The following is a 20,215-nucleotide window of genomic DNA, read 5'->3' as shown; positions in this document are numbered from 1 at the left end:
CACGATCTAACTCATATCCGACAGTATATTCTAACATAGAGGCGTTCCCATGGTGATGGGGACGCTTCAAGTTAAAATATACCATCGGATTGGAGAAAACTCCGATCCGATGGTATAAAAGGGACTCCGGACTTTACATTGAAAGTCAATGGGGACGGATCCGTTTGAAATGGCACCATATTGTGTCAACGTCAAACGGATCCGTCCTCATTGACTTGCATTGTAATTCAGGACGGATCCGTTTGGCTCCGCACGGCCAGGCGGACACCAAAATGACTTTTTTTTCATGTCCGTGGATCCTCCAAAAATCAAGGAAGACCCACGGACGAAAAAACGGTCACGGATCACGGACCTACGGACCCTGTTTTTGCGGACCGTGAAAAAAAACGTTCGTGTGCATGAGGCCTTAGGCTGAGGTTTCCTCAGTTCTGTGTCAGCTCTCCTGGTGTGTGTTGTCTTGTCCTGCTCCTGGTTTGTACTTTCTCTCCCATGCTGCTGACCCATGGGATCCGTGTCTGTCTGTGCTCTGTGGGTTTCCCTAATTGTTCATTTGCGTCCTCTTTCCCGTCCATTTTGATGTCTTCTTTCCTGTCTTTCTGTTATCTGTTCTACCAGTTATGTTTTAGTTACTTTGTGTTTATTCTGATGTCTGTGTTCAGCAAGCCTTTGCAGCAGAGTGGCATGACAAGGCCATGCAGTTTACTACTGGTGGAGCAAGTCCTTCTCTGCTCATTGCCACTCCTGCTCCCTTGCATGAACTCCTGCTTGTGTTTATTATTTGCCCTGTTTTGTATTTACCTGTCTGATATGTTTGCCTATGTGCCGTCGGTACCTTCTGGTACCTGTTGTCCATTCGTTCCTGCTGTCACTGTCTAGTTCACGCTCCAGAGTGGACCCTGGCAACTTCCTGCGGCAAAGTCTAACCCTACCATCTAGGGCTCTAGTGAATACCAGGAGTTGCTTAGTCACGCCCCTCTGGAGTATTACTAGACAGTGGCGCAGTGGGGGTTTTCTCCCACTGTGCTGACGGTACATAGAGCTCATGTTTTCTCTGTGCTGCCTTTCATGTTTTTGTTTGTGCAATAAACTCTTATGTGTCTGTACCTGATTTCCGTTTATTGCTTGACGACGCAGGGGTCTCTCCTGGGACCTCCAACTCGTGACAGACACAAATATTAGTTTTCACAAAGTTTGCTGCTAAACTGCTTTTAGATCTTTGTTTCAGTTGTTTCTGTGATGTAGTGAAATATAATTACACGCACTTCATACGTTTCAAAGGCTTTTATCAACAATTACATGACGGATCCGTCCTGACACACAATGTAAGTCAATGGGGACGGATCAGTGTTCTCTGACACAATAGAAAACTGATCCTTCCCCCATTGACTTTCAATAGTGTTCAAGACTGATCCGTCTTGGCTATGTTATAGATAATACAAACGGATCCGTTCTGAATGGATGCAGACGGTTGTATTATCCGAACTGAAGCGTTTGTGCAGATCCATGACGGATCCGCACCAAACGAGAGTGTGAAAGTAGCCTTATTGGAGCCCATACATTCTAATACTGTACAGAGACGGATATCCGTACAGGATTATTCCGAAGTTTTGGATGAAGCATCTGAAGCTCGCTTCGCTCAACACTCACCATTATAGACATCTGCGCCCATCTGTATGCTACAAGCGCCTAGAATACAGAAGAATGCTAATAAAAATTTAAAAAACACAACAAATTAATAAAAAAAATGAGAAATGAACAAAAAAATATAGAAAACATTTTTTGGGGTTCAACAATAAGTTTTTATTAAAAAGAGTAAAACCGGCAGCTTTCACTTGTACAGTAGAAGATATATATGAATAAATATCAGGTGCGGAGAACATGAAAACCTGTCACATACAATGTGGCCTCCCCAGATAGCAGCCTGCATAGAAAATTACACAGCACCCCACCCCCCCCCCCCTGCATACAAAATTACATGGCAGCGGCACCCCCCTGCAAAGAATATTACACCGCCCCCCTGCACACATTTCGCAGCCCGCGAATACAATATTACCTGCCCCCCCCTCTGCACACAATATTACATGCCCCCCCCCTGCATACAATATTACATGCCCCCCTCTGCACACAATATTACATGCCCCCCCCCTGCATACAATATTACATGCCCCCCTCTGCACACAATATTACCTGCCCCCCCCTCTGCACACAATATTACCTGCCCCCCCCTCTGCACACAATATTACCTGCCCCCCCCCCTCTGCACACAATATTACCTGCCCCCCCCCCCCCTCTGCACACAATATTACCTGCCCCCCCCCTCTGCACACAATATTACCTGCCCCCCCCCTCTGCACACAATATTACCTGCCCCCCCTCCGCACACAATATTACCTGCCACCCCCCCCCTCTGCATACAATACTACATGGCCCCCACCTCTGCACACAATATTACATGCCCCCCCCCCTGCATACAATACTACATGGCCCCCACCTCTGCACACAATATTACATGGCCCCCACCTCTGCACACAATATTACATGGCCCCCACCTCTGCACACAATATTACCTGCCCCCCCCCTGCACACAATATTACCTGCCCCCCCCCCTGCACACAATATTACCTGCCCCCCCCCCTCTGCACACAATATTACCTGCCCCCCCCCCCTCTGCACACAATATTACCTGCCCCCCCCCCCCCTCTGCACACAATATTACCTGCCCCCCCCCCCCTCTGCACACAATATTACCTGCCCCCCCCCCCTCTGCACACAATATTACCTGCCCCCCTGCACACAATATTACCTGCCCCCCCCCCTCTGCACACAATATTACCTGCCCCCCTGCACACAATATTACCTGCCCCCCCCCCTGCACACAATATTACCTGCCCCCCTGCACACAATATTACCTGCCCCCCCCCCTGCACACAATATTACCTGCCCCCTCTGCACACAATATTACCTGCCCCCCCCCCCTCTGCACACAATATTACCTGCCCCCCTGCACACAATATTACCTGCCCCCCCCCCCCTGCACACAATATTACCTGCCCCCCTGCACACAATATTACCTGCCCCCCCCCTGCACACAATATTACCTGCCCCCCTGCACACAATATTACCTGCCCCCCTGCATACAATATTACATGGCCCCCACCTCTGCACAGTCTCACACAGCACACACAGGTACCTCCAGCACTGACGTGACGTCATGAGGTCCGTTTCCTGTATGGAGTTTAGCCGCTACCGTTCTTCCACGCTTCACTCTCTCCAATCTCTCTGCGCACGCGCGGCGTTCCGTTTCCATGGTGACGAACATTTCCGGGTAAACAAGGCAGCATGGAGGAGCCCGGGGATGACGATTACACGGTGTTCGCCGGGTCCTCAGAGCAGGACGTGATGTGCAGTAAGATTTTCTGGAACTCGCTCACCCTGCAGCCGCCGCTGGAGTCCAGGCTGGTGTCCGGGGACGTGGAGCAGAGGCTGAGAGCCGCCGGGGGGGCCAAGCCGCGTGAGTAACAGCCTGTTCACACCTGGCGGTCCTGTCCACTCTGATTACGATTGATAAGATCAGCCAGGAGGAGGCTTTACTGCTCCCAGCCTGGAAGTAGTGTCTGGTGTGGAAGTGATGCTCTGTCCTCCATAGTATGATGAAAGTCCTCTGTAAATCCTCATGTACAGCAGTTACCCCCATAGTGGTCCTCTGTAAATCCTCATGTACAGTACAGTTACCCCCATAGTGGTCCTCTGTAAATCCTCATGTACAGCAGTTACCCCCATAGTGGTCCTCTGTAAATCCTCATGTACAGTACAGTTACCCCCATAGTGGTCCTCTGTAAATCCTCATGTACAGTACAGTTACCCCCATAGTGGTCCTCTGTAAATCCTCATGTACAGTACAGTTACCCCCATAGTGGTCCTCTGTAAATCCTCATGTACAGCAGTTACCCCCATAGTGGTCCTCTGTAAATCCTCATGTACAGCAGTTACCCCCATAGTGGTCCTCTGTAAATCCTCATGTACAGCAGTTACCCCCATAGTGGTCCTCTGTAAATCCTCATGTACAGTACAGTTACCCCCATAGTGGTCCTCTGTAAATCCTCATGTACAGTACAGTTACCCCCATAGTGGTCCTCTGTAAATCCTCATGTACAGTACAGTTACCCCCATAGTGGTCCTCTGTAAATCCTCATGTACAGTACAGTTACCCCCATAGTAGTCCTCTGTAAATCCTCATGTACAGTACAGTTACCCCCATAGTAGTCCTCTGTAAATCCTCATGTACAGTACAGTTACCCCCATAGTAGTCCTCTGTAAATCCTCATGTACAGTACAGTTACCCCCATAGTAGTCCTCTGTAAATCCTCATGTACAGTACAGTTACCCCCATAGTGGTCCTCTGTAAATCCTCCAGCATGGCACAGTTACCCCCATAGTGGTCCTCAGATCCGGCATTAATTTACATTGAAACGTATTAGTGCAGGATCCGTGCTTCCGGACTGCGCATGCGCAGACCGGTAAAAATGTGAGAAAAAAATAAAATAGAAACGGATCCGTTTGTCCGCATGACAAACGGAGAGACGGATCCGTTCTTGCAATGCATTTGTGAGATGGATCCGCATCAGGATCTGTCTACAAATGCTGTCCGTTTGCATGTAGATTGCCGGATCACTCTGCTGCAAATGTGAAAGTAGCCTTAGTGGTCCTTAGTAAATCCTCATGTGTGGCACAGTTACCCCCATAGTGGTCCTTAGTAAATCCTCATGTATGGCACAGTTACCCCCATAGTGGTCCTTAGTAAATCCTCATGTATGGCACAGTTACCCCCATAGTGGTCCTTAGTAAATCCTCATGTGTGGCACAGTTACCCCCATAGTGGTCCTCAGTAAATCCTCATGTGTGGCACAGTTACCCCCATAGTGGTCCTTAGTAAATCCTCATGTGTGGCACAGTTACCCCCATAGTGGTCCTTAGTAAATCCTCATGTATGGCACAGTTACCCCCATAGTGGTCCTTAGTAAATCCTCATGTATGGCACAGTTACCCCCATAGTGGTCCTTAGTAAATCCTCATGTGTGGCACAGTTACCCCCATAGTGGTCCTCAGTAAATCCTCATGTGTGGCACAGTTACCCCCATAGTGGTCCTTAGTAAATCCTCATGTATGGCACAGTTACCCCCATAGTGGTCCTTAGTAAATCCTCATGTGTGGCACAGTTACCCCCATAGTGGTCCTCAGTAAATCCTCATGTATGGCACAGTTACCCCCATAGTGATCCTTAGTAAATCCTCATGTGTGGCACAGTTACCCCCATAGTGGTCCTCAGTAAATCCTCATGTGTGGCACAGTTACCCCCATAGTGGTCCTCAGTAAATCCTCATGTGTGGCACAGTTACCCCCATAGTGGTCCTTAGTAAATCCTCACGTGTGGCACAGTTACCCCCATAGTGGTCCTTAGTAAATCCTCACGTGTGGCACAGTTACCCCCATAGTGGTCCTTAGTAAATCCTCACGTGTGGCACAGTTACCCCCATAGTGGTCCTCAGTAAATCCTCACGTGTGGCACAGTTACCCCCATAGTGATCCTCAGTAAATCCTCATGTGTGGCACAGTTACCCCCATATGGTCCTCTGTAAATCCTCATGTGTGGCACAGTTACCCCAAGAGTGGTCCTCAGTAAATCCTCATGTGTGGCACAGTTACCCCCGTAGTGGTCCTCAGTAAATCCTCATGTGTGGCACAGTTACCCCCGTAGTGGTCCTCAGTAAATCCTCATGTGTGGCACAGTTACCCCCAGAGTGGTCCTCAGTAAATCCTCATGTGTGGCACAGTAACCCCAGAGTGGTCCTCAGTAAATCCTCATGTGTGGCACAGTTACCCCCAGAGTGGTCCTCAGTAAATCCTCATGTGTGGCACAGTTACCCCCAGAGTGGTCCTCAGTAAATCCTCATGTGTGGCACAGTTACCCCCAGAGTGGTCCTCAGTAAATCCTCATGTATGGCACAGTTACCCCCGTAGTGGTCCTCAGTAAATCCTCATGTGTGGCACAGTTACCCCCATAGCGGTGCTCAGTAAATCCTCATGTGTGGCACAGTTACCCCCGTAGTGGTCCTCAGTAAATCCTCATGTATGGCACAGTTACCCCCGTAGTGCTCTGGTGCTTTTCACTGTTGGGTATCTGTAATAATGGGAATGTGAGATGTCCGTGCAGGGCCGGGATTGCAAAGCAGCCCTGGCACACAAACCCCAGCAGCCCACATATGATGCCATGTACAGATAGTGGTGCACGATGAATGCTGCTGTAAATGTAGCTTTACTTGGCCATGCTCCTATGTAATGCATCAATGCAAAAAAGAAAAGAAAAGTGCCGAACAGAAATGCCTAATCACATGGTCAGGGACATGCCACAGCCACATACCCTCACAAAGCTGAAAACACCTCCTCGGCAGGGTCTGATACCGCTGTGGAGCACAAAATATCTCCCTAACAGCACCAAGTATATGCCACCATGCAGCACAAAATACCTTTCCAGCGCCATTGCCCCCTGACCACCCACTGGCAGCAGCATTGTCCCCAGTAAACCTCTTCCTGACACAGCGATTTTCCAGTTTTTCGTTTTTGTTTTCTACTCCCTGCCTCTCCTTTTATTGATTTTTCCGTTCACATATAAGAACATGTGTTTTTAGCGGGACAAGTTGTACCTTCTGATGGCGCTAATTACTATTGCATACAACGTAGTGGGAAGCTGGAAAAAGAACATTTCTAAATGGGGCGGAATTTTATGGGTTCTGTTTTTACCACGGCGTTCCCTATGCGTTAAAAACAACGTTACCTTCATTCTGCGGGTCAGCAATACCACATTTATATAGTTTTTTTTGTGTTTTAATACCTTAAAAAATGAAAACTTTAAAAATATATTTTTTTTTTCTTTGAATCACCATTTTCTGATCCTCATAACCTTGGCACTGCTCTGATCATCAGTAGGTTGTGTCTAAACTCCATGCGCCATAAGGAACTTGTGATGTCACAGGGTCACATGACATGCTAAAGTCAGGTGGGTTTGAAGCAGCTGCGGGATGTAGCAACAGGGTAGTATCTACATCCCATGGTAATAAAGTGTAGTAATATAATACAAGAATAATAATAGCTAACCTTAAAGAGGATGTGGCGCATGGTCACTTTGAAGTTGAGTCTTTGAATGTCACATGATCCTGTGACATCAGATGGTCCTTATGGTGCGTGGAGTTTAGACAGTACCTATCAGTGCAGTTCCTGTACTCTCAGGGGGTTAAGGGTGTTTAAGGACCTGTGATGATGTCACCACTGGTCCTTCAGCTGTCAAATACTCGGAACTGCACTCATGCTTCAGATTTTTCATCATGAGTGCAGTTTGTGTTTATTCATGTCAGGGGCCCCCGAACAGACCTATCTGTGAGCCGGAAAAGACCTACATGTCGGCCTGTGTCTTTTTGGTCCCTAAGAAATCTTTTGCAGTTTTTTCATAAATGCCAAAAACAGAAGCCCTGTTCTCCTGATCAGTGCGGCTCTCATTCGTTAGAATATTCTTTTAAAGGGGTTCTCCGGGCTTTGGGGAAAATTCTCCTAGTAACGCTGATTAGGGATGGTCTGGCGGTGTAAATGCATCGCCGATGAACGAGCAAAAACGCATGTTCACCGGGTAATTCTATCTTTTGCACAGCACCAAAGATCATCGTTTCCCAGTGGCAGATGGAGCTGTGTAAACAATGAGTCAGTATGGGGAAGAGCGATGGCAGTAGAGATCGCTCCTCCCCATAATGTGGAGGAGATCGCTGCATGTAAATGCACCGGTCTCCTCCACCAGGGATCAGCAGATTGTCGGGAAGGAACGGACCCATTGAAGTCATTGGGGCACATTTATAAACACTGGCTTTTACGCTGTTCTTAATTAGGGATCGACCGATTATCGGTTTTACCGACATTATCGGCCAATATTCAGGATTTTCAAAGTTATCGGTATCTTGCTGATATGGCAATAACGAATCGGGAACAAGGATCGCGCTGCTGTCATGGTCCCCGCAGCAGCACAGGGGAGAAGGAAGCAGTGTCTCCCTCCCCCCTGTACCGCTGCTGCCTCCAATGAGAGAAAAGAGGAGAAGAGGAGGGTCTGTGGTCACTGCGCCACCAATAATGTTAACTCACTCATTCATTCAAATTCAACAGGAGGCGGGAGCTGGCTGCAGAATCATACAGCCGCACCCGACCTCTATGACAAGTAGCTGCGATCCACGGCAGTTAACCCCTGCCCCCTCTGAGGGGTTAACTGCCGCAGATCGCAGCTGCCGCTCATAGAGGTCGGGTGCGGCTGTATGATTCTGCAGCCAGCACCCACCTCCTGTATATGAATTAATGGGCGAGTTGTCTTCATTGGTGGTGCAGGTCGCCCCCACCCAACCCCAGTATTAAAAACATTGGTGGCGCAGTGCGCCCCCCAGTATTAATCATTGGTGGCAGTGGCTACAGGGTCCCCTCCTCCTCATTGGTGGTGCAGTGGCAGCTTCTGATCGGAGCCCCAGCAGTGTAATCGCGGGGCTCTGGTTACCATGGTAGCCAGGACGCTACTGAAGCCCTGGCTGCCATGGTAAGCTCCCTGCTGCTGTGTGCACAGAGCACAGGGAGAGTGTGAAGTCCTATTCACCCTAATAGAGCTCTATCAGGGTGAATAGGACAAGGGTTCTAGCCCCTAAGGGGGCTAAAAGTTAGTAAAAAAAACAAACAAAAAAAAAAAATATTAAGTATAAATGAAAAAGAAAGATTTACAAAAAAAAAAGCTACACGTTAACAATAAACATGTTCATTTTCAGCAGATTTGTGTAGGAATTTTTTGTTTTTTCAAAAATGAAAATACACAGAATATCGGCATAAATTATCGGCTATCGGCCTAAGAAATTCGCAGATTATCGGTATAGGGTCTAAAAATCAATATCGTTCCATCCCTAGTCTTAATTGCCCCCCCTGCGCTGCCATAGTACATGGCTAACTTATGACGAGGCACACGCCTCATCATAAATTAGGAGCACGTCTCCACAGTTCAGTAAATAGAAGCCGGGGAGCTCTGCTAATGCAAGAAATGGGCCACTTCAATTTCAGTAATTAAAGTATATTACAAAAATAGTCAGTATCACTGCCCGTACACATTACAGAAAAAAAAAAGAATTAGTTAAACTTTAAGGGTCCATTCACACGTCCGTATGTGTTTTGCGGATCCGCAAAACACGGACACTAGCAATGTGCATTCCCATTTTGCGGACCACACATCGCCGGCACTCTTATAGAAAATGTATTTTCTTGTCCGCAATTGCGGACAAGAATAGGACATGTTCTATTTTTTTGTGGATCCGCAAATGCGGATGCGGACAGCACATTCGAGCCCTATTAAAAAAAAATAAATAGGTCCGCACCTGTTCCGCAAAATTGCGGAACGGATGCGGACCCATTTTGCGGACGTGTGAATGGACCCAGAAATAGTCACCAAAAGCCCTTTGGGACTATTTTTACACCAGCCGAACATAATAAATTACCCTCCAATGAGTCCGCAAAAAAATATGCGGACAGAACACAGACCACTTCTGTATTTTCAAGATCCGCTGTTTCCCAACCGCAAAATACTTAGTGTCATATACAGTACAGACCAAAAGTTTGGACACACCTTCTCATTCAAAGAGTTTTCTTTATTTTCATGACTATGAAGGCATCAAAACTATGAATTAACACATGTGGAATTATATACATAACAAACAAGTGTGAAACAACTGAAAATATGTCATATTCTAGGTTCTTCAAAGTAGCCACCTTTTGCTTTGATTACTGCTTTGCACACTCTTGGCATTCTCTTGATGAGCTTCAAGAGGTAGTCCCCTGAAATGGTTTTCACTTCACAGGTGTGCCCTGTCAGGTTTAATAAGTGGGATTTCTTGTCTTATAAATGGGGTTGGGACCATCAGTTGCGTTGAGAAGAAGTCAGGTGGATACACAGCTACTGAATAGACTGTTAGGCCTCTTTCACACGGGCGTTGCGGGGAAAATGTGCGGGTGCGTTGCGGGAACACCCGCGATTTTTCCGCACGAGTGCAAAACATTGTAATGCGTTTTGCACTCGCGTGAGAAAAATCACGCATGTTTGGTACCCAAACCCGAACTTCTTCACAGAAGTTCGGGCTTGGGGATCGGTGTTCTGTAAATAGTATTATTTTCCCTTATAACATGGTTATAAGGGAAAATAATAGCATTCTGAATACAGAATGCATAGTAAAACATCACTGGAGGGGTTAAAAACCTTAGTCCACTTGTTCGCGGCCCGGCATCTCCTTCTGGCTTCATCTGATCTCTGTGCAGCAACAGGACCTGTGGTGACGTCATTCCGGTCATCACATGGTACGTCACATGATCTTTTACCATGGTGATTCACCATGGTAAAAGATCATGTGACGTACCATGTGATGACCGGAGTGACGTCATCAAAGGTCCTTGAGCTATAATTAATGCTTACCACAGGTCCTATTCAGTAAAGGGGACAGAAGGAGATGCCGACATCGCGATCAAGTGGATTAAGGTGAGTTAAATTATTATTATTATTTTTTTAACCCCTCCAGCGCTGTTTTACTTTGCATTCTGTATTCAGAATGCTATTATTTTCCCTTATAACCATGTTATAAGGGAAAATAATACAGTGAATAGACTGTCACCTAGCAACCATGCGTGAAAATTGCACCGCATCCGCACTTGCTTGCGGATGCTTGCGATTTTCACGCAACCCCATTCACTTCTATGGGGCCTGCGTTGCGTGAAAAACGCAGAATATAGAGCATGCTGCGATTTTCACGCAACACGTAAGTGATGCGTGAAAATCACCGCTCATGTGAACAGCCCCATAGAAATGAATGGGTCGGTATTCAGTGCGGGTGCAATGCGTTCACCTCACGCATCGCACCCGCGCGGAATACTCGCCCGTGTGAAAGGGGCCTTAAAATTTGTATTATGGCAAGAAAAAAGCAGCTAAGTAAAGAAAAACGAGTGGCCATCATTACTTTAAGAAATGAAGGTCAATCAGTCAGCCAAAAAATTGGGAAAACTTTGAAAGTAAGGGCTATTTGACCATGAAGGAGAGTGATGGGGTGCTGCGCCAGATGACCTGGCCTCCACAGTCACCGGACCTGAACCCAATCGAGATGGTTTGGGGTGAGCTGGACCGCAGAGTGAAGGCAAAAGGGCCAACAAGTGCTAAGCATCTCTGGGAACTCCTTCAAGACTGTTGGAAGACCATTTCAGGGGACTACCTCTTGAAGCTCATCAAGAGAATGCCAAGAGTGTGCAAAGCAGTAATCAAAGCAAAAGGTGGCTACTTTGAAGAACCTAGAATATGACATATTTTCAGTTGTTTCACACTTGTTTGTTATGTATATAATTCCACATGTGTTAATTCATAGTTTTGATGCCTTCATAGTCATGAAAATAAAGAAAACTCTTTGAATGAGAAGGTGTGTCCAAACTTTTGGTCTGTACTGTACATGAGACCTAATAAGAAAAAGACAAAAGGCAGTGTATCTTCAGCAATCCAGAAGTGAGTGGTGGTCCCTTTTTTCTTATTTGTTGGGGGACGCGATCACCACACCAGCCAAAAAACCGGAGTGCCGACTTATCTATATACATACGACAGCCGTACATTTGCAAGTAAAGTCTGGGCACTGTAGACTTTTCAGTTTAAAGTATTGATTCCCTTTCCAATATGAAGATGAGGTACGGTGTATGCAGAGGTCCACCTGTCTAGCCGCACTGTATGCAGACCTTGTGTAGGCCTCGTCGGGCCATTAATCCTCTAATCGCCACATTAAATAGGCCCTGAGTTCATGAAAATGACACTTGAGCAGAAACCGCCTTGTCAGGAATACATAATTAAAGGGATCAATACACATTTGCTTTTACTCATTGATCACATATCATTAATTATTGTAAATGAAAAGTCCAGTCATTATGATGAGAAATGGTGTATAAGAACGGAGAGATCCTGGTACCGGCATAGTCATTATGGGGGGGGGGGCTTGACTGATGTATCGCTGATGGGGGATTATTGTGTTCAGTGCGTCTGGGGAAATAGTTACCAGTATTTCTCATTTTCGTTGCTAGGCAAGAATTACACAGGACAAGAACTGGAGGATCTCAGTAAGTATGAAACACGAGCATTATTACTGTGCACAGGATAAGTGACCATAATGCAATATATACACTTATTGGCCAAAAAATAACGCACCGAGAAGGAGTTGTTGGCTTCGAATGGAACTTGATAGGTGTGAATGTGATAGTGCTATACAATGCATTCGGTCTTCAGACCTTTCACTTTTTTCATATTTTGTTATGTTGTGGCCTTGTTTCCCCCCATCATTCTGCACTCAATACCCCATAATGAGAAAGGGAAATTTTAGAAAATTTATTAAAACGGAAAAAAAAAATTTTTTCACATGGACATAAGTATTCATACCCTTTATTATAACACTTAAAAAAATTAGCTCTGGGGCCTCCCATTGCTCTTGATCATCTTTGAGATGTTTCTACACCTTGATTGGAGGCCACCTGTGGTAAAGTCAGTTGATTGGACATGATTTGGAAAGACACAGCCCCGTCTATATAAGATCTCACATCAGACAATACATATCAGAGCAAAAACCGAGCCGTGAGGAGGAAAGAGCTGCCTGTAAAGCTCAGAGACAGGATTGTGTGGAGACACAGATCTGGAGAAGGGGACAAAGAATTTCTACTGCACTGAAAGCTCCTAAGAGCACAATTCTTTCATGGAAGACGTTTGGAACATCCAGACTTTTTCTAGAGCTGGCCACCCCACCTAACTAAGTAATTGAGGGAAAGGGACATTGGTAAGAGAGGTGACCAAGAACCCAATGTTCACTGTAGCTGAGCTTCAACGATCCTGTATCCAGAAAGTCAACCATTACGGCACTCCACCAATCTGGGCTTTATGGCACAGTGGCCACAAAAATACTCTCCTCTGTAAAAGACACATGAAAGTTTTTAAAAAATCACCTAAAGGACTCTCAGACTGTGAGAAACAAGAGGCTCTGGTCTGATGACACCAAGAATGAACTTTTGAAGTTTTTTGCCTCAATTCTAAGCGTCATGTCTGGAGGAAACCAGGCACTGCTCATCACCTGCCCTATACCATCCCTACATTAAACCTACACCACCTACATTGGTGGGGGCAGCATCATGCTATGGGGTTGTTTTTCAGCAGCTGGGACTGGGAGACTGGTCAGGGTTGAGGTAATGGTGAATGGAGCAAAGTACAGAGATATTCTTAATGAATGAAAACCTGATACAGACTGCTCTGGGCCAAAGGTTTACCGTCCAACAAGACAATGACCCTAAGCACACAGCCAAGTGGCGTAGGCACAACTATGTAAATGTCCTTGAGTGGCCCAGCCAGAGTCCTGACTTCAAACCAATCAAACATCTCTGAAGAGACTTGAAAATGGCTGTCCACCGATGTTCCCCATCCAACCTGACAGAGCTTGAGAGGATCTGCAGAGAAGAATGTCAGAAAATCCCGAAATCCAGATGTTCAAACCTTGTGGCATCATTCTCAAGAAACATAGAAACATAGAAACATAGAATGTGTCGGCAGATAAGAACCATTTGGCCCATCTAGTCTGCCCAATATATCTGAATCCTATTAATAGTCCCTGGCCCTATCTTATATGAAGGATGGCCTTATGCCTATCCCATGCATGCTTAAACTCCTTCACTGTATTTGCAGCTACCACTTCTGCAGGAAGGTTATTCCATGCATCCACTACTCTCTCAGTAAAGTAATACTTCCTTATATTAGAAGACTGGAGGCTGTAATCACAGCCAAAGGGCTTCAACTAAGTCCTGAGTAAAGGGTCTGGATACTTCTGTCAATGCAAGATTTTGGTTTATCTTTAGTTTTTCCTTTTCAATAAATTAACAAAGATCTTGAATATTCTGTTTTCACTTTGTCATTATGAGGTATTGAGTGCAGAATGATGGGGAAAACTTTATTTGATTTGTTTTAGCACAAGACCACAACATAAAATGTGAAAAAGGTGAGTGTCTGAAAACGAATGCATTGTATGTAAGTGATTACAATAATAAAGTTAAATAATAAGTTTATTGGGAAAAACTGTACAATCGAAAGGAGGCGCTAGGACACTGTTGGGCCACCTCTAGCCTGAACACTGTTGGGCATGGAGACCTACATGTATGGTATCCTGCAGCACATTCGCCCACAGATGTTACAGCCTGGCCTGTAGATCCTGCACACTCGTAGGTTGCTGAAGCTGGCATCCCAGCTGGTCCCATAAATGTTCGACTGGCAATACATCTGGTGACTGGGCAGCCATGGAAGTGTTGTAATCTGGTGGAGACATTCCTGGGAAACCCCTGCTGAGTATGTGGGTGAACATTTATCCTACTGAAAAATGCCATGTCAGTGCCATGTCAAAAGTCAATGATGGCTGACTGTCAATGGCAAGAGATGTGTTGGGTGCCATTTCATCTGCTAAGCGACTGAAGTGGTCCAGATAGGGACAGGAGTGTGTAATGAAGGTGCCATCTGTCTGGATGGTGGACAACAAAATGGTGGGAGCTGCTTGTCTGCAGGTTGAACAACCCTCTCTAGTGGTGGTCTGTCTGGGCGGTCCAGAGCCTGTGCGCTCTGTGTGCATGCTCTCCTGCAACCAACCAATGCTCCCAACACCTCCGTCAGAACGGCCTAGATGGTGGGCAGTGTTTTGAAATGTCCATCCTGCTTCTCCCAGTCTAAATGATGTGCCCCCCTCTCAAAGTCTGGGCAAAATGTGTTTGAGTGCGTTGTAGAGGCATGTCTAGAAGTCAGCGACATCTCATCAAGAGGTAGACTTCCCAAAAGTAGCCTCTAAGAGCCCTTTTTATAGGGCAGCGAGGGAAGAACTTTTACTCCTTCTTCTGGCAAGACCCAGTGTCTTATCAGACCACACCTGTGATAATTTACATATCTGCCTGAGACATAACCGCATGCAGAGTTTTTCAGGAGACATTTCTATCCGGGTGCGTTATTTTATTTTTTTGTCAATGAGTCTATCGATCTAATCTATCTTTTTGGCTTCAATAAGCCTCTAACACTGAGCCGAAACATTGCAGCCATTTTGGGTGAATAAAAATGTTTGTAAAGTGCTGCCTTTTGAAAGGGGTTATCCCATGAATAATGTAAAACAATCTAAATCATCTAATACAGGGATGCCCAACATGCTGCCCTCCAGCTGTTGTAAAACTACAACTCCCAGCATGCCCGGATAGCCTACAGCAGGGCATGCTGGGAGTTGTAGTTTTACAACAGCTGGAGGGCCGCAGGTTGAGCATCCCTGATCTAATACATGACAACCTCTTTCTAACACAGCCAGAACCAGCCCTGTACCTCACATGGATCCAGAGATCTCCTCATTCATTGTTCTGCTATATTTATATCAAGCTGACGGCTCAGGGGGCATGTCTTATCTGCTGCAGCTCAGGGGGCGTGTCTGTGCTCTCCCTATCACAGCTCAGGAGGCAGTTAAAAGATGAAACTGAGCATGTGCGACCATCTCAGTGAGCCGGACAAGGAAATTAAAAAAGAACAAAAAGCAGGTGGCGCTATACAGATACATTCTATTGAATAACCCAGTGGCTATACACAATTTTTAATTACATGAATTACAAAAGTATTCAGATCCAGGAGCTAGTTTGAAAATTTTAAAATATTTTTCGTGGGACAACCCCTTTAACATTTTTTTATCTGTCTATCTATCCATGGCTTCGATTCCTATAGGGAGAACCTCTGTCTTCTACTTGATAATATACATACATGCACATAAAAAGTAATATACATACTTTTGCCATTTTACTCCACCCTCGCCACTTTTTATAAGTCGGCGGGGAAGTGGGTGTGGTTAGCTATGTTAATTAGTTTCACTTTGACGTTTGACTGTGACATTTAGTGACAAACTCACTCCAGCAGGAAGGGTGTCATAGAAAAACAGGAGTAGCATTTCTAGACAAAAGTGTGAGGTACAAAGATGCACAAACATATATCGGCGTGTGACATTTGATAAATTTTGAGCTAAGTACTTCAACACAGACTCAAGCAAAACTGACCCTAAGGCTGGGTTCACACTTGAGCGTTTTACAGCGCGTTCAAACGCGCTGTAAAACGCTCAACACATGAAAACCAATGCTTCCCTATGGCCCTGGTTCTCACTTGAGCGTTTTACAGCGCTGAAAAACGCGCTGTAAAACGCCCTACGCTCAAACAAGTACTTGAGCTTCTTTGGGGCGTTTTGACGCGCGTTTGTGGCCATAGGACATTGCAGTCAATCACACAAACACGCGTCAAACGCGCGTTTACTATTGCAAAAAACGCTCGTCAAAAACGCCCGTCAAAAACGCGCGTTAAACGCGCATATCAAAGACGCTCAGGTCTGAACCCAGCCTAATAGTTACCCCCATGATAAATTCCCCCCACCCCCCCAGGGCCAAAAGGGTCAGACTGCAGTGCTTGATTGTGGTCTGTAACCATGGAGACACATAGATCTACATAGAAGCTGTGGACATAACAAAAGGGGACATTTTCCCTGGCTTCATATAAAAAAAAATGAAATTAAAAATATATGGCAAACATGTAGATGGCACATAAGGTTATGTTACTAATACAGTGTAAGGACAAATCACATGTTTTCCGTAGGTTTCTGAAAATACATCTCAACTTATTTACTTGAGGGCTTGTCCCACGAAAAATACTCTACATTTTTTGAACCAGCAACTGGATTTGAATAGTTTTGTAATTGCATGTAGTTAAAAATGTTGTATACTATGCTTAACCACTGAGTTATTTAACCCCTTGGGGACACAGCCATTTTTCACCAGTTGCTACGGACGTGATAATATCAAATATGTCTACTTTTATATTTTTTACACGATAAAGCATTTTTCTGAAAACCATAATTTTTTATTTTTCTGCCGATCGTCTTGTGTAGGGGCTCGTTTTTTTGCGGAAAGAGTTGACATTTCCATTGGTACCATTTTTGGGTACATATTTTTTGATCATTCAGTATTACACCTTATGGGGCAAAGTGACCAAAAAATTGGTTGTTTTGGCACAGTATTTATTTATTTATTTATTTTTACGACATTCACCTTGGGGGTAGATCATGTGATATTTTTATAGAGCAGGTTGTTATGGATGCATTGATACCTAATATCCTGTTTTTGTGTCTCCATTTTGTGAAAGTCATATTTTTTTTATTTTTCGGGCGGTTGATTTATGTAGCGGCTCTTTTTTTGCAGTGTGAGGTGACGGTTTGATTGGTACTATTTTCAGGTACATACAACTTTATGATAGCTTGGTATTACACTTTTTGTGATGTAAGGAGACAAAAAATTGCTTTTTTGGCAAAGTTTTTATTCTTTTTTTTTTTTTCTGTGTTCACCTGAGCTGGTCGTTACGAACACGGGGATACCTAATATATCTGTTAATTTTATAAGTGTTTATGATGGGAAAGGGGCATATTTTTTTTTTTTACTTGAAACTTTTTACTTATTTTTTACTTTTTATATTTCTCCCACTGTGGGACTTTATCTTTTGGGGGTCTGATCCCCTCTGCAATGTATCTGTATTGTAAAACATTGCCTGTCAGTGTATTACCAGTGTCATACACTGACAGTTGCCTAGTAGACCCAGCCTAAGCGGCTGGATCTCCTAGGCTTCCGTAGAAGGCAGGTCCCGATGCCTCTGCAAGGCATAGCGCTGCCTTCTCATTCATCGGGTCCCGTCACTGCAGCGTGGGGACCGGATGGAGATGGAAATGCAGGTGCAGACCCCTGCAAACCACCTGTATGCCGCGGTCAGCTTTGACTGCGGCATACAAGGGGTTAATCCACTAACATCACTGTTTACAGCAATGCCGGCGGATACAGCAGGGGCGTACCGCTCTGGTGCCCACCCGATCATTTTGACGTACTAGTATGTCATGGGTCTCCAAGGGGTTAATAAAGTGTATCGGTATAGAGCCACCTGCTGTTTTTTCCTTGTTTCTCTGTCCAGTAAAATTGCTGAGGTGGTCACACATGCTCTGTTTCATCCTTCAACTGCTACCAGCCATATCTACTGTTAGAAGCTAAGACGAGAGAGCTGAAACAGAAATGAAACACCCCCTGAGATGTGATAGGAAGAGAGCTGCAGCAGAAATGACACACCCCCTAAAAAGGACACACCCCTGAGCTGCCAGTCTAACATCTAGCAGGGGAACTCTGGATCCATGGGAGGTGCAGGGCCGGTTCTAGCTTTGTTAGAAAGAGGTTGTCATGTGATATATGATGTCTGATTTACATTTCTTACATTAATCATGATATAAGCTTTCTGAAAGCAGTGACCACATACTGTAGGGTACGTAAGTAGTAGTGGTTAAAGGGCATCTGTCAGCAGTTCTGTACCTATGACACTGGCTGAACTGTTACATGTGCACTTGGCTGCTGAAGACATCTGTGTTGGTCCCATGTTCATATGTGTCCGCATGGTACCACTTGGAACTGAACCTGAGTTCGGGAAACGTTTTTTTACAGTCTAAATCAATTTCTGAAGTTATTATGTGAAGTAATAGCTTCAGCTCATAGGAGCCAATACATTCTACTACTGTATGGAGGGCTCGCTCCGTACAGTATTCAAACAAAGTATTATGTGAATCGACTTCGGATGTTTCATCCGAAGTCAATTCGCTCATCCCTAGTGATCACATTTACACTGCCCAGTCCTGTCAATCATAGTGCAGAGGATGCGGCAGTTGCAGAGAGAGCCGAGCCTCTAGGTGTAATGACAACGCCCCCGTTGCTCCTAGAGGCTCATTTGCATATATTTAAAATTAATTTTTCTCAGCAATGCGGGCACATATGAACATGGGACCAACACAGATGCCTTCAGCTGCCAAGCGCACATGTAACAGGTCAGCCGGTGTCCTAGGTACAGAACTGCTGACAGATGCTGTTTAAACAGCTTAGGTGCATTTAGTACTTCTTGCCTTTCCTGTTCATAGTGTATTCATACTTTATTATTTTATGTTGAATGTAAAAATGCCTTGCTCCTGTCTAAGGTCATGTCATAACGCAGATCGTCTTATTTCAGAGACAGAATATTTTTTACTGGAGGCACAGAGACTGCAAGATCTAGAACAACGATCCATCTATATGCAAAAAGTAAGTGCCCCCTGATTGTGTATCTTTCTGTATTGCCGTGTAATAGGCTTGAGTGCGAGAGCGCAGTAAATCATGAGGATGCAACAGTCTGAGTATCCACGGGCTGAGGGCAAGCCATCAGATGCCAGCTTCTAGTGATCTATTGGCTTAGGCCACCCAGCTGCCCCAGATCCAGAGCGGACTCCGTGGGCTGTGACACCACATCGGGAAAGTAAATGTAGAAAATCCACTGCAAAATCCAAGCAAATCTTCCTCTTCTTTGCCCCTATCATGTCTCATATTGCAATTAAAGGGGTTGTCTCATCATCTATCCACAGGGTAGGGGATAATAATATGTTTACTGGGGGTCTGATCACCAATCACAAGAAGAGGATTCGGTGTCCACCCCCGTGTGAATGGAGCGGTGGGACACTGCTTCTCCATTCATCTCTATGGGACTGACGAGGATAACCGAATGCTGTACTCGGCCATCTGCGGCAGTTCCATAGAGGTGAAAGGTGCACCATTAGCACACATGCTGGACCGCCACGCCATTCATATTGGTTAACAGAATCTCTGTTCTCATGATTGGTGGGTGGGGGGCCCACCGACAAGACACTTATGACCTATCCTGTGCATAGGTGAGAAGTTTACATTTTAGGATAATCCTTTTTAAATATAATAAATATGCAGATAATTTTGTTATAGGCGATCCAGGAAATCACCCATTTCCCTCCTAATGAATGAAAGCAAGCAGTGATCTTAAAAACCAGAATATAGAAAGTATACTGGAAATTGATACAATTACTATACAATTATTATTTTTTATTTCTGAAACCAGAACAGCCCTTTGGCTGTAGCCCCTCACTCCCCCTGAGGCCCTTGTAGTTGTCCGCAGGCTTGTCTCCTTTATCATTTTTGGGATGAAAGTGACTTAAAGGGAACCGGTCACCTTAAAACACATATAAAA

The 20,215-nt window shown here is 45.2% G+C and overlaps 1 protein-coding gene across 3 annotated transcripts in view; it reads left to right on the top strand.

The window, feature by feature from the left end:
* The first annotated feature begins 3,300 nt into the window (after nt 1-3,300).
* HOATZ (HOATZ cilia and flagella associated protein) overlaps nt 3,301-20,215 on the top strand; it is a 58,169-nt gene continuing 41,254 nt past the window's right edge. For 2 of the 3 annotated variants that reach the window (XM_040426533.1, XM_040426515.1), the window contains exons 1-3: nt 3,301-3,511; nt 12,163-12,198; nt 19,196-19,266. In XM_040426533.1, the coding sequence (XP_040282467.1) occupies nt 3,340-3,511; nt 12,163-12,198; nt 19,196-19,266 (279 nt within the window). In that variant the 5' untranslated portion in view covers nt 3,301-3,339. The remainder of the gene's footprint in view (nt 3,512-12,162; nt 12,199-19,195; nt 19,267-20,215) is intronic. The other variant, XM_040426524.1, reaches the window with a different exon arrangement.

Source organism: Bufo bufo, chromosome 1 (assembly GCF_905171765.1).
Source record: "Bufo bufo chromosome 1, aBufBuf1.1, whole genome shotgun sequence".
In the NCBI taxonomy this organism is placed as follows: domain Eukaryota; kingdom Metazoa; phylum Chordata; class Amphibia; order Anura; family Bufonidae; genus Bufo; species Bufo bufo.
The sequence above is the reverse complement of the archived record's forward strand: the minus strand, read 5'-3'. Positions and strand labels throughout refer to the sequence as shown.